The sequence below is a fragment of the Vigna radiata genome, unplaced genomic scaffold, assembly GCF_000741045.1.
Source record: "Vigna radiata var. radiata cultivar VC1973A unplaced genomic scaffold, Vradiata_ver6 scaffold_154, whole genome shotgun sequence".
Lineage (NCBI taxonomy): Eukaryota > Viridiplantae > Streptophyta > Magnoliopsida > Fabales > Fabaceae > Vigna > Vigna radiata.
Genome location: NW_014542916.1, coordinates 857,653 through 873,142, shown reverse-complemented (window position 1 = coordinate 873,142; position 15,490 = coordinate 857,653). Strand labels below are relative to the sequence as shown.

At 31.2% G+C, this 15,490-nt stretch overlaps 1 protein-coding gene across 3 annotated transcripts; it reads left to right on the top strand.

Annotated features, from left to right (window-relative positions):
* Positions 1 to 475: 475 nt before the first annotated feature.
* Positions 476 to 14,183, top strand: LOC106752563 (putative calcium-transporting ATPase 11, plasma membrane-type). Of its 3 annotated transcripts, none has more exons than XM_014634269.2 (8): positions 476 to 840; positions 9,831 to 9,885; positions 9,988 to 11,933; positions 12,042 to 12,200; positions 12,428 to 12,599; positions 12,687 to 12,985; positions 13,159 to 13,476; positions 13,945 to 14,183. In XM_014634269.2, exons 1-7 carry the CDS (start codon positions 667 to 669, stop codon positions 13,462 to 13,464), a joined length of 3,111 nt encoding a protein of 1,036 aa, XP_014489755.1. In that variant the 5' UTR covers positions 476 to 666; the 3' UTR covers positions 13,465 to 13,476; positions 13,945 to 14,183. The 3 variants fall into 3 exon arrangements, with proteins under 3 accessions (XP_014489755.1, XP_014489754.1, XP_014489753.1); XM_014634268.2 differs by having other exon boundaries at positions 13,727 to 14,183; XM_014634267.2 differs by having other exon boundaries at positions 477 to 840; positions 13,674 to 14,183.
* The last annotated feature ends 1,307 nt before the right edge of the window (positions 14,184 to 15,490 follow it).

Genomic DNA, 15,490 nt, shown 5'->3' with positions numbered 1-15,490 from the left:
CATTCATTATTAAAGTGGGTGTAAAAGTTAAAGTACGAAAAAGTGAAAATCATCATAATATAATGCTCGTTTGCTCAAAAAGTTGGTTTTGATTACTTCAATAAAGATCTTCGCCGCCATAAGTAGATTTGATTATTTCAACCAAGTTCTACGCATAATGAGCTAAAGCATGAATCGATAATAGTCTATAATTAAATTGGCTACATATGGTTTTCTTTACCCAAAAGTCTAGTTCTTTGTCCTTCATATTTCATAAATAAGTAGAAGATGGTTTGTTCCACGATGGGGGTGATTTTGCAGTCAATTAATTGATTATGAAAGTAGATTAGTAATATAATGCAATCTAGTAATAATTTTAAACTTTACTGTAACTATTATACAGAGGACTTTGTAAATTGATCTTGAAGGTTGACTATAGTGATAGTTTATATATAAAATTAATAAATAGTTTGTGCTTATTAATTTTAGCCTCCAGGGTGTCTATTATATATATTAGGAGTAGTGGCGAGCAAAGTCCTTTGCCTTGGTAGCTATTGCTCATTTATGTGTTCTTATTGTTCCTATTTCACTACTGCTCCACACGACCCGCGAGACTTCCCTCGCCTCTTTTCTCGTTGGCCTCTTTGATAAACCTTTTCCTCTTTTTCCTGAGTCTCGTTCCAACCAATGGAGAAGACTCTCCTCAAGGATTTCGAGCTCCAACACAAGAATCCCTCCGTCGAGGCTCTCCGCCGATGGAGATCCGCCGTCACTCTCGTCAAAAACCGCCGCCGCCGCTTCCGCATGGTCGCTGATCTCGACAAGCGCGACGAAGCTCAACAGATTAGGCAGGGAATCAAGGTTTTTCTTCCGCTCTCCTCCTCTGTTTCCTTATTACTATTATCGTTACTCTCTCTGTTTCTATGCTTATCCTTATCGTAACTGCCTCGGAATCGACCGTACGAACTTCTAAGTTATATAAACCAACACGCAAATTAAAGTACAAAAGCTGCAACGAATCTATGATTCACGATTCTCTGAATATTGATTTAAAAATAAAACATAAAAGTAGAACACGGTTTAGATTAATTTTTTCTAAAATTGTAGGTCAGATAAGATGATACAATACGTTTAAATTCTCTTTATGACGTCGATTTTAAAAGTTTAACCCGTTTTATTCCCTCTAAAACTGTGTAGAATGGCTTTTGTGAACGGATCTGAATTGAGAGAAAAATGAACTGGAATTAGTCCAGAGAGAATCGGAAAACTTTAATTAATTAATAGCGAGAGGTTAAGAAGACTTCAATTAATTCAATTATCATTGTTGCTTGTTAATTTCTTGCTTCTGTGAGAACGTTGGCATGCACATGCTCTCCGAGTTCTTGTTGCTGAGAGAACTGTAAAAAAGTGATGGAGGGAATATTAAAACGATGTTTACAGGTTTGGTACGCTGGATAAAATGGAGATAAGAAATGAGGTGGCCAGATTCTTTTTTGACTTTTATTTCGTTTTGAAATTGATTTTTTATTAAATGAAGCTATGTGTCGATTCGATTTAGGTGTGAAATAAGCTGTAAATGCAGATTGATATTTAACATTATTTAGCAATTGGTTCGAAACGTACGTCCCGATACTAAAAAGTATAACCCAAATACACTAAAACTTTATAACCAAAAGCACATTTAGCAATACTGCAGATTGAAAAAAAAAAAAAAAAAACCCTGGATATTATTTCAACGTCAATTTCACAAATATGAAATTTTAAATAGAAGCGAGTTTCATTTTTTTTTATCTAAATAGTATTTTTTAATTTTAAGAAATTCATATTTACGTTATTTTTAAGTCTAAAGAGAATGCTTTGGAGTGTAATCAAGATGATAATAATACGAAAAAAATGTAGAAGAAAAATATAATAATTAATGTAAAAGAAAATTGAGAAAAAATGGGATTAGTTAAAAATAGGTTAAATATTTCCCTTTTGTTTTATAGTTGTTCTGTTGGATTATTACGAGATTCGTGACTTTCTTTGCTAACAGAAATGATATAAAATGTTTATTTGAATTTCATAAAAAAAAGAAACATAGTTTGAAGACAGTTTTTTAAAAGTTTGTTATTTTCTATTTTTTTAAAATTTTTTATCTTGTTAATTAATTTTTCATTTAACCTTTTTATATTTACAATAACTACATGTTACTTTTTATTTTTACTTTCAAAATGAATTATAAATTACAGTAACTAAAAAATAATGAAAACAAAACAATAATTAATACTGTTTAAACTTTGAAACATATACATACGAACAATACTTTTCTTTTAAAAAGAATTCTGATTTAATTTAACAAATTTTACTTTTCCATTTTGGTGACGTGTGCACACTCTTTTGTGACGTTAGTGTCTGTACCACGTTTAAAAGAACACTTGTTTTTCATCGTCTACCTTTTTAGAATGTTTAATGGTTCTAGTTATTTTGTTTTTGCTTCTCTCCCCTTTATATAATACTTACCATATATCTATATATTTTTACTTGATTTTTTTTTATCAAAGTATTTAAGACGACTTAGATATCTAAAACTCCCTAGAAACAAGTTTTAAAGAAAAGTAAAGTAAATATGAACATCGGTTTATGAAATCATCATGTAAACCTTAAAATGGAGATTTATCACTGGTGGTTGGTGGTAGAATTTTATTTATTTTTGGGTTTCTTAAAATGGGAATTTGGATAAGCAATAGTTTATTTATAATTAAAATTAACTAGAAAATGAAAATAATATTATTTAGGATTAGTTTTTTATTTGAGAACTTGTTAGCCTCTTCTCTTATTTCTCCTCAGTTGATTAAAGATGAAAGTAAACAAGAGGAAAACTTTTGAAATTTTAATAATATAAAATTTAAAATTTTTGTTTTGATAAATTAATTTTGTGTATCTCTCGCTCTCTCGGTCTTTTCAGCTAATAAATAAAACAAACGAAATAATATATATATTAGCTTGGGGTGGGGGCTAGGCAGTCCTATTAAACGTGTTTGTCACTTTAAAAGGATTGAGCATGGTAGTTCTTGATCTGCACAAAAGCCGCCTTTGCAAAAGCTTACATAAATAATATTACCCCCTTGAAGTAGACTAACTAGCACTAATACCTTTTTATTTTACATAAAACTAGAATTAATACTGAGTACAAGTGTTTTTAATTTTCAACTAAAACCTTTTCAAAACATTTTTCGTGCAAAGTGATGAAAACAGCTTTTTATATAACGTGAGGCATTCGTTGTGTTATCTTCTGTCATGATGGTGGTTGTCATGATTTGTGACTGACGACCCACAAACAACAAAAAGAAAAAAAGTTGGTGCTCGTACTTTACATTGGATGGACGGCAAATGTTACTTTCATGTTGAACACTACCAATGCCAATCTATCACGCGGGATTTGAAGTTTCCATCGAATCTATTTGTTACACATCTTATTATTTTTAAAATTAGGAATGAGATTAGGAAAGGTAACCAGTCTGAAAATTAAAAGTTTGGCTATCTTGGCCGGTTTACTGGAGAGATTAGATCAACACGTTTTTAACGTAAATTCGCAAGAATCTACGCTTACCTTGTGACTTTTGGGTGTATGCATGGCCAACATTCTTCCTCTATTTGTTATTAGTTTTGAATATTCATCCTCATAATTTCCTTTCTAACACTATATCTTTTAGTAATACCACGAGTTTCTCCATCCACAAGATGCTAACCCTCTTTCTCTCACTGTTTAGGTTTCATCTTAGTGAATGAGAATTACAATTTCTTTCCTTTTGGTAGTGGGCTGTTTCAGCTATAGGAATTTGAGTGTTTTCAAGATGATGAACTTTGGTTTGGTTGTACGTTTGTTCCAACCAATTAAAAGTGTCTAGATATTAGTTTTATATATTAACTTATCGAGACTTATTTAGATAAGACAAACTCTTAGAATTTTTTTTTTAACTTATCTGTAAAATTAAAATTAGTTTATAAATATCATAGAAATTCTTTAATATTTAAATTTAACTTGTAAATAAGTTAATTTTATTTTATAATTAATTTATTTTTTATGTTATTTTGAAGAAGTAGCCACGAAGAAGTTTGCTCATATAAGCATTTTCTTCCTAATCTCTTCTAGGAAAGAAAAATAATTTAATTTCTTTATAAGTTAATATTAATTTATGTATAAGTCAACATATAAGTTAATATTAATTTATGCAAAAGTTGAAAATAAAAAGGTATACTAGAGAACTTTTATAATTTAATTTGTATAAAACATTTTTAATTTTTAGTTCTTTTTATTTCCTGGTTTGTTGAGAAATTAGTCTCAATAAATTCTACATATTTTATAGTTAGAAGTTGATTAGATTTATCTTTTTTTTTTAGATTTTTACTTTTATATTTTTCTTACATTTAGGATAAAATCTCAGATCATTTCTATTTCTTTGCATTTTTAAGTAGTATACTATCCTCGGTTGTTTTTACTATTAGACTATTTGGTTTAGTTGATTTTATTACCTGTATTATTTAATATATTGTTTTAATGAAATATACAATCTTTTAATTCACTTAAATTTTCCATACATTCCTTCTAATCCCTGATGTTGATTAGTTATGAAGTATGCAGGGACTAAGATATAATTTCACGAACAAAGAGTAAATATATACTAGTTGAAATAAAAAACAATTAATGGAAAACAAAATATACAAAGTCAAACATATTAAATATTGCAAATTAAAAGTATAAATATAGTAAATAAATAAATAAATAACATTTTAATAATTATTTCTTTCCTTAAAATATATTTGACCCTGTATTTTATATTATACTATGTATTTTAGGTTGTTACATATTATTTTAAATTTTAATAAAACATTTTATCTTATGGAAATATTCATAATTATTGAAAATATATGGGAAAAAACTAAAATTATAAATTTCTATAATTCTCTTGAAATTTTTAATGAAAAACTTATGCATACACACACTTTTTTTGTTATTACCAAATTATTAACCTTTAAATTTTTCAACAAGTTTAAGACTCGTTCTTATCAAATACTTCCTTCTTAAAGATGATAGCTTGTAAATTTTAAATTTAAACATTGGGTTCATATTTTTAAGCTTTAAGTTTATCAACTTTCAATTAATGTATCAAGTAGTTTTTTCAAATACTCCATTGAAGGGTGTACATTTTCCATTAAAATTTGTGGCTCTTCTATCTTTTCTTCTCATTTATGCTTCCTTGTTTGTTGCCATGTAACTTGTGGTCCTTATGGACTACTAAAAATGTAAGTCACTGGCCCTATTGTGAAATAAACAATGAAATAAATTTGAACCTGGTCAAAGCAAACTTAAAAGGAGGTCTATACTTAAGCCTTGTATTTCAAAAACAAGGCACTGTCATCTACACTGGAAAGGTATGTAGAACTTTCTTTATGCGGAATATGTAACAACTTTACAGTTTTGATAATTTATTAGTTTTGACTTTAACAACATTCAAGGTTTGACATTTTTTTTTTTTTATATCTAGGTTGTAATGTTAATATATATTTTTATTATATTGTTGGTACATTAGCTTTTTACACTGGAAAATAAATGTTTTTTTTTTCTCGTATAAAAAATATATTTTAATATGTTAAATTAATTGCAATTATATATATATATATATATATATATATATATATATTTGTGTGTGAGTTTTTTTTTTGACATAGCACAAAAAAATATTTAATATTACGCATATAGTATAATTCTTATATTTATATAGGTAGCACACTTTTCTTTTAAGGTGAGAAATCGGATTGTGGAAAACCGAATTCTAAATTATATTTGATTTTTTTCTTTATAATTTTAGGTTAGAATTTAGTTTTTGAAAATCAAATTCTGAGTTATAAATATTTTTTTTTATAATCTTAGGTTAGAATTTTATATTTTTAAATTTTTTTTATAAATCTTTTTATTTTTTAAGCATTTATAGAAAAATATCTAAATGATTTTTTTTACTCAATAATTCAATGGTTTAATGTGTTCGTTGGTACACTAAATACTATCCATGATCATTAAACTCACTCATTCATATAAAATAAGTAAACTCATTTAGAAAGTTTAGAAAAACATTTTTTTTTTGGAAAGGATAATGATATTTAGACAACATTTTTTTGACAACATTTGAACATTGATTATGTGTCAATTTGTGATTGGTCAAAAATTACTTCACAATCAATAATAATAATAATAATAAACATTAATGAGGAGTAATTTTTGACTAATCACAGATTGACACGTAATCAATGTTCAAATGTTGTAAAAAAAAAAATGTTGTCTAAATATCATTATCCTTTTGGAAATTAACTACATCTAGTACAATAATCTAAAAATTATGGGTTGATAGTCATTGGAAAGCTCTTTGAGTCTAGATTCCAACAAAACAAAAGTCAATTGGAATTCGGTCGAGAAAGTTAAGAACAAAACGGCAAATAAAAGTCAAAGTTGACAAGAATATATAAAGCGATAACTTTAACGAATAAATTGTACCAAGTAGTAAATGTCCAAAAATCACAAATTAGATGTCATTGGAAAGATCTTTAAGTCTATTTTCTAATAAAAAAGAATCACATCATTTTGAAGTTTGTGGAAGAAGTCATGATTAAAATAATTAGCAAAGGTTAAAGTTGAAAGCATGTTATCTCATTTAAATTGTCTTTGGGGAGTATAGGCCATAAAGTCCATTGTAATCAATTATAAGGGTATGGTAAACGATTACATGAAAAAAAATTGATTTTGTACAAACTTGTGTTACAAGAGCTAACCGTGGGCACATAAGTAGCCAAAGAGATTTTTTTATGTAATTTTTTTATATTTCTTGGATGGATGAAACTTCTTTTTAGTGTTTAAGTGTGAATAGAACTTGAAAACTGAGGTTTGGACAGTCCATGGTGGACGAAAGACCCAATGTTGGTGTAGGCCATTTTGGCCATTGTAATAAATTACAATGACCTTATAAATGATTACACAAGTAACCAAAGGCAATTTAAGTGAGATAACATGGTGTCAACTTTGACCTTTGTTAACTATTTTAATCATAACTTTTTTCACACACTTCAAATGACGTGATTTTTTTTATTAGAAAATAGACTAAAAAATCTTTCCAATGACATCTAATTTGTGATTTTTGGACATCTGAGTAGGTACAATTTATTCGTTAAAGTTAATGCTTTATATATTTATGCCACCTTTGCTGGTTATTTTGCTCTTTAACTTTCTCCACCGAAGTCTTTGACTCTTGTTTTGTAAGAATCTAGACTCAAAGAATTTTCAAATGACTATCAATCCATAATTTTTAGACCACTGTACTAGATACAGATAATTTTTAAAAAACGTTTTTCTAAACTTCTTAAATGAGTTTACTTTCAAGTTATTATTTCATGTTTCTTATTTTATATTATGAGTGAGTTTAATGTTCATGAATAATGTTTAGTGTACCAATAAAGACATTAGATCATTGAGTTAAAAAAATCATTTAGATACTTTTCTATAAATGCTTAAAAAATAAAGTTTTTATAAAAAAAAAATTAAAAATATAAAATTCTAACCTACGGTTATAAAAAAAAATATATTTATAACTCATTAACTGAATTCTAACCTAAGATTATAAAGAAAACAAATCAAATATAGCTTAGAATTTAATATTTCACAAAGCAAATTCTCACCTAAAAAGAAAAGTGTTTAAATGTATAAATATAAGACAAAGTATGCTATGTATGTAATATTAAATGTTTTCTATGATATATCAGAAAAAAAAAAATCGTGTGTGTGCCTGAGAGAGAAGTGTGAAATGTCAAGGTATCGTAGAAATATTTGGTAGGTACATAATTGACCTCCGCTACCAAAGCATATTATAAATTTATTTACCCAAGCAAATTAGTTTAATATTTAAATTTATGTATGCAACCACGGTAAGTGGAAACTTCCTGGAAATTTCGTTGCCAAAAGGAGAGCCAAGTACCTGACCAAAACATTAATTAGTTAATAATTGAAATTGATAGACATCAACCTATCAAACAATGAGACAAACAAATGCAGGAAATAAAATGAAAAGGCAGTTGGTATTTATTGTTGCACAACCTATGAAAATGACATTCGTGTCCTGTGTTCGATGACATGTTTGGTCTAACATCTAAAAGAGGTGAAATATGATATAGTTTTGTAGGTTATTTACAAGGAGGCGATGAAGATTGATGGAATTGAAAATAAATATTAATAACAATTAAAGTATAAAATAAAATTATTCTAATTAAAAACGAGATAATTTCGTTTATTATTTTTGTAATAATTTATTATTTTATTATAATAAAAGCAGACAAAAATTATCCGATTATGTGCATAAATAATAATTGCATGTTTTTTTTTTCTCTCATGGTCTTCTACCGCAAATCTTTCCTCTCAAATATCGTGACCTACATTTCATCCTATATTTTCTTTTCCAAGTGGAAACAATCCCATATACATCCTTCTAAGTTGGGGAAAAAAATGATCTCATAGCGTGTATCGTGCTGCACGATCACGTAACCACTCTTGACTTGACATTTTGTTGAGTTGAGAATGACTTCAAACGCGCTTTAGACGCGTCTGTTGGACTGTTCCATTTCAACAAAGGAACAGCATCAGCAATGTTAGGAAATGTAAACCCTTTGAATTGAATTTACTTGCAAATGTAAACTGTCGCCGAAATTTCTGCAGCCGTATGCATGTCAACGATGGCTGATGCGAGAGTTCATGAAACTAAATATTTCCTCTAAAAGGGTTTTCAGACTAGAGGAAAAACATGGTTTACCCTGAATCTTGGTCCTTCTCATTGGCTAACTGTTAACCAAGAGTATAATATGATTTTTTTCAATCAATCAAATATTGTCTTCCAGTTTATTTAATATTTTCTTCACAAAATTAGTGATACAGTTATAAACATTTGTTTGCCCATACAGTAGCAGTTGTGTCTTTACGAAAAACGTTTTTAGAATAAGTTGGGAACTTATAAATTCAAAGACAAAAGTTGAAGAATACATATTTTATTATGTAAGAAATTAATTTCTTATCATGATGAATACTACAAAACTTTTTAACCTGAGACTTCCTTTCACAACTTCCTCTGATAACCTTTTTATTTCTCTCGTCTTTTATATTAAGAAAATCATGCAATTTACTTTTCTGTTGTAAATGTGTAATAGCAACTTTTGATAATCTTGGATATAAGCTGTGTGAGATAGCTTAAATAAAACACATGATTTAGGGAATTTAAATTCTGCTGCACTGCAGTTCGGTTGAAACAACATTTTCTGAGTGATTGACAGATTAGGGTATGCTTAAGAGAAAATAACGAGACTCGAAATTTAAAACCTTCTCCGAGTTACATCACAGTTGAACTCGAGTTCCATATGGCCAAACTACCTAATGTTGATGAACAAAAAAATGAAAATGTCTTTCATTTCATTATTCGCTTACATGTTGTTGACACATTAATAAAGAGATTTCCCCTTCATTCTTTTAGACAAAAATTATAGCAATGATCACTCTCTATTATGATTAATCATCCTTTTACTGACTGACTAACTCGTTCCGGAAACAGTCGTGACTAGATGAGAAAAAGTGGCATATTTGCTCTTAAATTTTAACCGAGGCTTCTTGAAAAAATTCTTCTTAAACGTTGTCGAAATTTCATTTAAGCATTCATTTCATGAAATACCATTTCATGCAGATGTATGACGATATCGCTACTATTTATTTATTTTTATTTTTTTGTATATTGTCAATTCGCAGTTACCAATTTTAATACACCATATTTGGCTTACCCTGTCAGGAAAAAATTCGAATTGCTCTCTATGTTCAAAAGGCAGCATTACAATTTATCGATGGTATGGTGCTCCAATTTCAATAGTCAAAGTTCATATCACTGCTTTAGAACTGATCACATTCTCTTTATGTGTTTTCTAAGCTAAACTGGTTTACTGTTGCAGCTGGTAATCGAGTTGAATACAAGCTACCGAGTGACGTGAGAGAGTCTGGTTTTTGTATTCATCCGGAGGAGATTGCTTCTATTGTTCGTGGCCACGATAACAAGATCTTAAATAATATTGGTGGAGTTGAAGCCATCGCAAGGAAACTGTCAGTTTCAGTGGATGGAGGTGTTAGTGAAGAGAGTATAAATAGACGACAAGAGATTTATGGATTCAATCGTTTTACAGAAAAACCTTCTAGATCGTTCCTGATGTTTGTGTGGGATGCACTGCAGGACTTAACTTTGATCATTCTCATTGTTTGTGCTGTAGTTTCTTTAGGTGTAGGGATAGCCACTGAAGGGTGGCCAAAGGGAACGTATGATGGTGTGGGCATCATACTCAGTATATTCTTAGTAGTCACAGTTACAGCTGTCAGTGATTACAAGCAATACCTGCAGTTCAGGGATTTGGACAAAGAGAAGAAAAAGATATTTGTTCAGGTCACTAGGGATGGGAAAAGGCAGAAGATCTCAATTTATGATATAGTAGTTGGTGATGTTGTTCATTTATCAACTGGAGATCAAGTTCCAGCAGATGGACTTTTTATATCAGGATACTTTTTGCTCATTGATGAATCGAGTTTGTCAGGTGAGAGCGAACCAGTAAATGTAAATGAAGAAAAACCGTTTCTTCTTTCAGGAACCAAAGTGCAGGATGGTCAGGGGAAGATGATAGTTACAACTGTTGGCATGAGGACTGAATGGGGAAAATTGATGGAAACTATTAACGAGGGAGGAGAGGATGAGACCCCGTTGCAGGTTAAGTTAAACGGAGTTGCTACTATCATTGGTAAAATTGGTTTGACATTTGCCATTCTGACATTTGTGGTATTGATCATAAGGTTTCTGGTTGAAAAAGCACAAAATGGTGAGTTTGCCAACTGGTCAATGGCTGATGCACTGAAGTTACTGGACTTCTTTGCTATTGCTGTAACCATAATAGTTGTTGCTGTTCCTGAAGGATTGCCACTGGCTGTGACACTCAGTCTTGCTTTTGCAATGAAAAAATTAATGAATGACAAGGCACTTGTAAGACATCTTTCTGCTTGTGAGACTATGGGTTCAGCTAGTTGCATTTGCACAGATAAGACAGGGACACTGACCACTAACCGAATGGTGGTTACTAAGACATGGATATGCGAAAAAGCAATGCAGATAACAGGTAACGAGTGTGCAGACGAACTGAAAACATGTACACCTGAAGGAGTTCAAAACATCCTTTTACAGGCTATATTTCAAAATACATCTGCTGAAGTAGTTAAGGATAAAGATGGAAAGAACACAATATTGGGGACCCCAACAGAATCGGCATTATTGGAATTTGGCTGCCTTTTAGGTGCTGATTTTGATGCCTATGCGCAGCGTAAAATGTACAAGATACTCAAAGTTGAGCCATTCAATTCAGTCCGAAAGAAAATGTCTGTGCTTGTGGGTCTTCCTGATGGGGGGGTCCGAGCATTCTGCAAAGGTGCATCAGAAATAATATTAAAGATTTGTAACAAAATTATTGATTGCAATGGGGAAGTTGTTGATCTTCCCGACGAGCAGGCAAATAATGTCTTAAGTATTATAAATGATTTTGCTTCCGAAGCTTTGAGAACTCTTTGTTTGGCCTTCAAAGATATAAACGAAATACACGGGGAAGCCAACATTCCTGATAGTGGCTATACTCTAATAGCATTAGTAGGAATCAAGGATCCTGTACGCCCTGGAGTTAAGGAAGCTGTTCAAACTTGTAAAGCTGCTGGAATAACTATCCGCATGGTTACTGGTGATAACATACATACAGCAGAAGCTATAGCCAAAGAATGCGGTATACTTACTGAGGGTGGTGTAGCCGTAGAAGGTCCAACGTTTCGTGACCTTTCTTCCGAGGAAATGATGGATACCATACCTAGGATCCAGGTTCTTCCCTCATCGCAAATTCTGTGATTAAGTTGTTGAGATAGGATTGGTGATTTGTATCCTTTCTTGAGATGCTTGACTTTTCTTTTGTACTTGATATTGTTACAGGTGATGGCACGATCCTTACCGCTCGACAAGTATAAGTTGGTAAACAATTTGAGGAGTATGTTTGGTGATGTTGTTGCTGTTACTGGTGATGGAACTAATGATGCTCCAGCACTTCGTGAGGCAGACATTGGACTTGCAATGGGCATAGCAGGAACTGAGGTTTGTATCTCTTGTTTACTATGTGGCAGTTAAGCGTAGTCTTAGTTTTCTACAATTGGCCTCCATTATGTTTAAGTTATAATTTATTAACTTCTATTCCTGTTACAATTGGCCTCCTAGAATTGTATGCCATACGTGGAGGTATCTTTTTCCCTTTCATATTGATGACTCTTTGCTGCAATCGATTCCTAATAGCACTTTTTTGCCATTGTTAATAACATTTACAGGTTGCAAAAGAAAACGCTGATGTCATTATCCTGGATGATAACTTCACGACTATTCTGAATGTTGTCAAATGGGGACGTTCAGTATACATAAACATCCAAAAATTTGTGCAGTTTCAATTGACAGTTAATGTTGTTGCTCTGGTTATCAATTTCTTTTCTGCATGTATCACAGGTTTGTTTGTTAATGGAATTTATTTTTATTTAGATATTCTGTTTCTTCTTTTTCACGCAACATCGGTGATAGTCTTCCTTCTTTCAGGATCTGCTCCACTCACAGCTGTTCAGTTGCTTTGGGTGAACTTGATCATGGACACTCTTGGTGCATTAGCCCTAGCTACTGAACCTCCTAACGATGGTCTTTTGAAAAGACCTCCTGTTGCAAGGGGAGCAAACTTCATCACCAAACCTATGTGGAGGAATATCATTGGTCAAAGTATATACCAATTAATTATCCTTGCGATTCTTAATTTTGACGGGGAGAGGCTCCTCGGAATTAGTGGTTCGGATGCAACAGAAGTTCTCAACACTCTGATATTTAACACCTTTGTATTTTGCCAGGTACTCTCTGCAAGCATCATGTCCGAATTGTTGGTTATACTTTATAGACTCCAAACATGAGAAATTCCGAACATGGATGCTAAAACAAAAGTTCATACATGTCAAAAGAAGTGACATGATACATTGTTTTGCCTTTATTTAGCTTGTTGTTTATCCTTTCTCTCTACTTTCAGGTGTTCAATGAGATAAACAGCAGAGATATTGAAAAGATAAACGTATTCAGAGGCATGTTTGACAGCTGGATATTTTTGTCGATAATTTTCGCCACTGTGGCATTTCAAGTGGTGATAGTTGAATTCCTGGGAACGTTTGCCAGCACCGTGCCTCTAAACTGGCAATTCTGGGTACTGAGCGTGTTAATCGGAGCAGTTAGCATTCCTATAGCTGCTATCCTAAAGTGCATCCCAGTTGAAAGAGATAACAGTAAGCAGCACCATGATGGTTATGAGGCATTGCCATCTGGTCCCGAGCTGGCATAAAGTATAGGAAAAGTATGGTCTCGTTTTCCTTTTCTTTGTTTTTGGATCAAGAACATTTATTGTTTTATTTTCCTCATTTTCTTATTGGGAAACTAACCATACAACAACTGGATGAGTGTTGACAAGAATGCCTAACCATGTTATCTGGGTTGCTTTTGCTGATTTCTCATACTAGTGTAGTCTGCTTTTAATGCTGTCATTCTTTGCAGCACTGTCATTTTACGTAGTTTTGTAAAGACTTGATGCTCTACGGAATTTCCAGGCAAGACAAAACATACAAGGGTTTTGGGAATGATATGATTGAAGGCATATATCAACAATGGTCCTCTCTGCTTGTCAGAACCAGCTGTTTGAGGAGCCTTTTTATTCGAGGACAGTTCCAAAATTTTACAGCTTATAGTTCTCATAAATATTCATAGAATTAATTTGAATATTGTTATGCAATTCTCTAAAAATCCTTTCATGGACTCTTGTTACCAGCATGACAAGGGAACGATGTTATCTGATACCGAGCAAGATGATGATGGAGAGCCTCTCATTATTAGCCGCTGCATTTGAGCAGAGTTTTGACCGTTTGGTTTGTGATTGTTGAAGTATAGTGCTTACTGGTGCATTTTTGTAGTGTACAATATACTTTGTTAAATGTTTACAACATACTTTCTTGTGCCTTACCTTGGAATTTATTTTAGTTCTAAATCTATACCACACCATATTCAAAATAAAGTGTGTTTGATAGGATAGGATAGGCTATCTTTTAGGCTAAAAGAGATAGAATTAAATGGTTAAAAGATTATATTTGATGGAATTAAATATTCATGTTCTTTTTAATTGATTTCCCTTAATATAATTGGGTGTTGACGCGTTTTTATTTGTCATTGGTTTCGAAGGTGTATTCTTCATTGAAAAGTATAATCAACGATAATCAGAATGCTCATTTTTTTGTGTGGCTCTTTATTGGTAGTTTTAATAGCAGTACAAAGTAGTTTTGCGTTCTTATCTGTGTTGGCACTCAACCCCACTTTTGTTGAGAATGAAGAAAGATAATATGCATAAAACAGATAATGAGACGTCATGCTTATAAAATAATAATGGTATAATTACCTTTTTAGTCTTCAAGTTTGCACTTAATTTCTATTTTGTATCGTTTTTTAAAATGATGTAATTTGATTTTTAAGTTACAAATTTTGGTGTTATCAGGTCTCTTCCTTTACATTGATAATTAACTTCTGCTTACACTTTTTTTCTCTTTTCTGTGTTTTTTTTTTTCTGACATTTTCTTCTCTCTCTTCTATTTTTCTCTCTCATTGTTAAAAAGGTTTTAATATTTTTTAAAACAAAATTAAAAATGGTCATAGATGGTCAATGCATATATTCTCTCTATTCCTTGAAAATCCGTGCTTATATTTCTCTCCCTCCTGGTCCATCTCATTTTCATTTCTGGCATCTCATATTTTTTTTCCAATACCCACAGTCACACAACACACATCTATGTTTTTTTTCCAGTACGCAAAGTCACACAACACCTTCTCCCTCTGCTTTTTTCCAAATCTATCCAGTAGCACACAGCCTCTCTTCTCCTTCGTTTTCTTTTTTTTACTTACATATTTAACTTCCAACTTAAATATACTTTAGGTTGAAACAATCATAAACTTATGAGTCCACCCATTTTATAAAGTAATAATTATATTTAAAAATAAATAAAAATAATGTTACTTGAAACGTATAAATGTATTATACTTCTTATATCATATCATAATATTTGAAGTTAAAATTAATTTCATGGTTAAAAATACAAATTTTAAAAAATCTGAAATATGTATTCTAAAACAGTGGTGCAGAAGGAGCTAATTGGTAAACAGATACAATACAAAGCTATTAAAAAACATTGAGACTTGAAAAGAAAGAGATGAAATATGGTAGGAAAATGATACTTTGACTCCTCTAGGGTGACAAATTTTTGACACCAATGATGTGTCAGCTTTGTATTGGTTCCCCTTTTTGAAAAAAAATAAAATTTAAATGACGT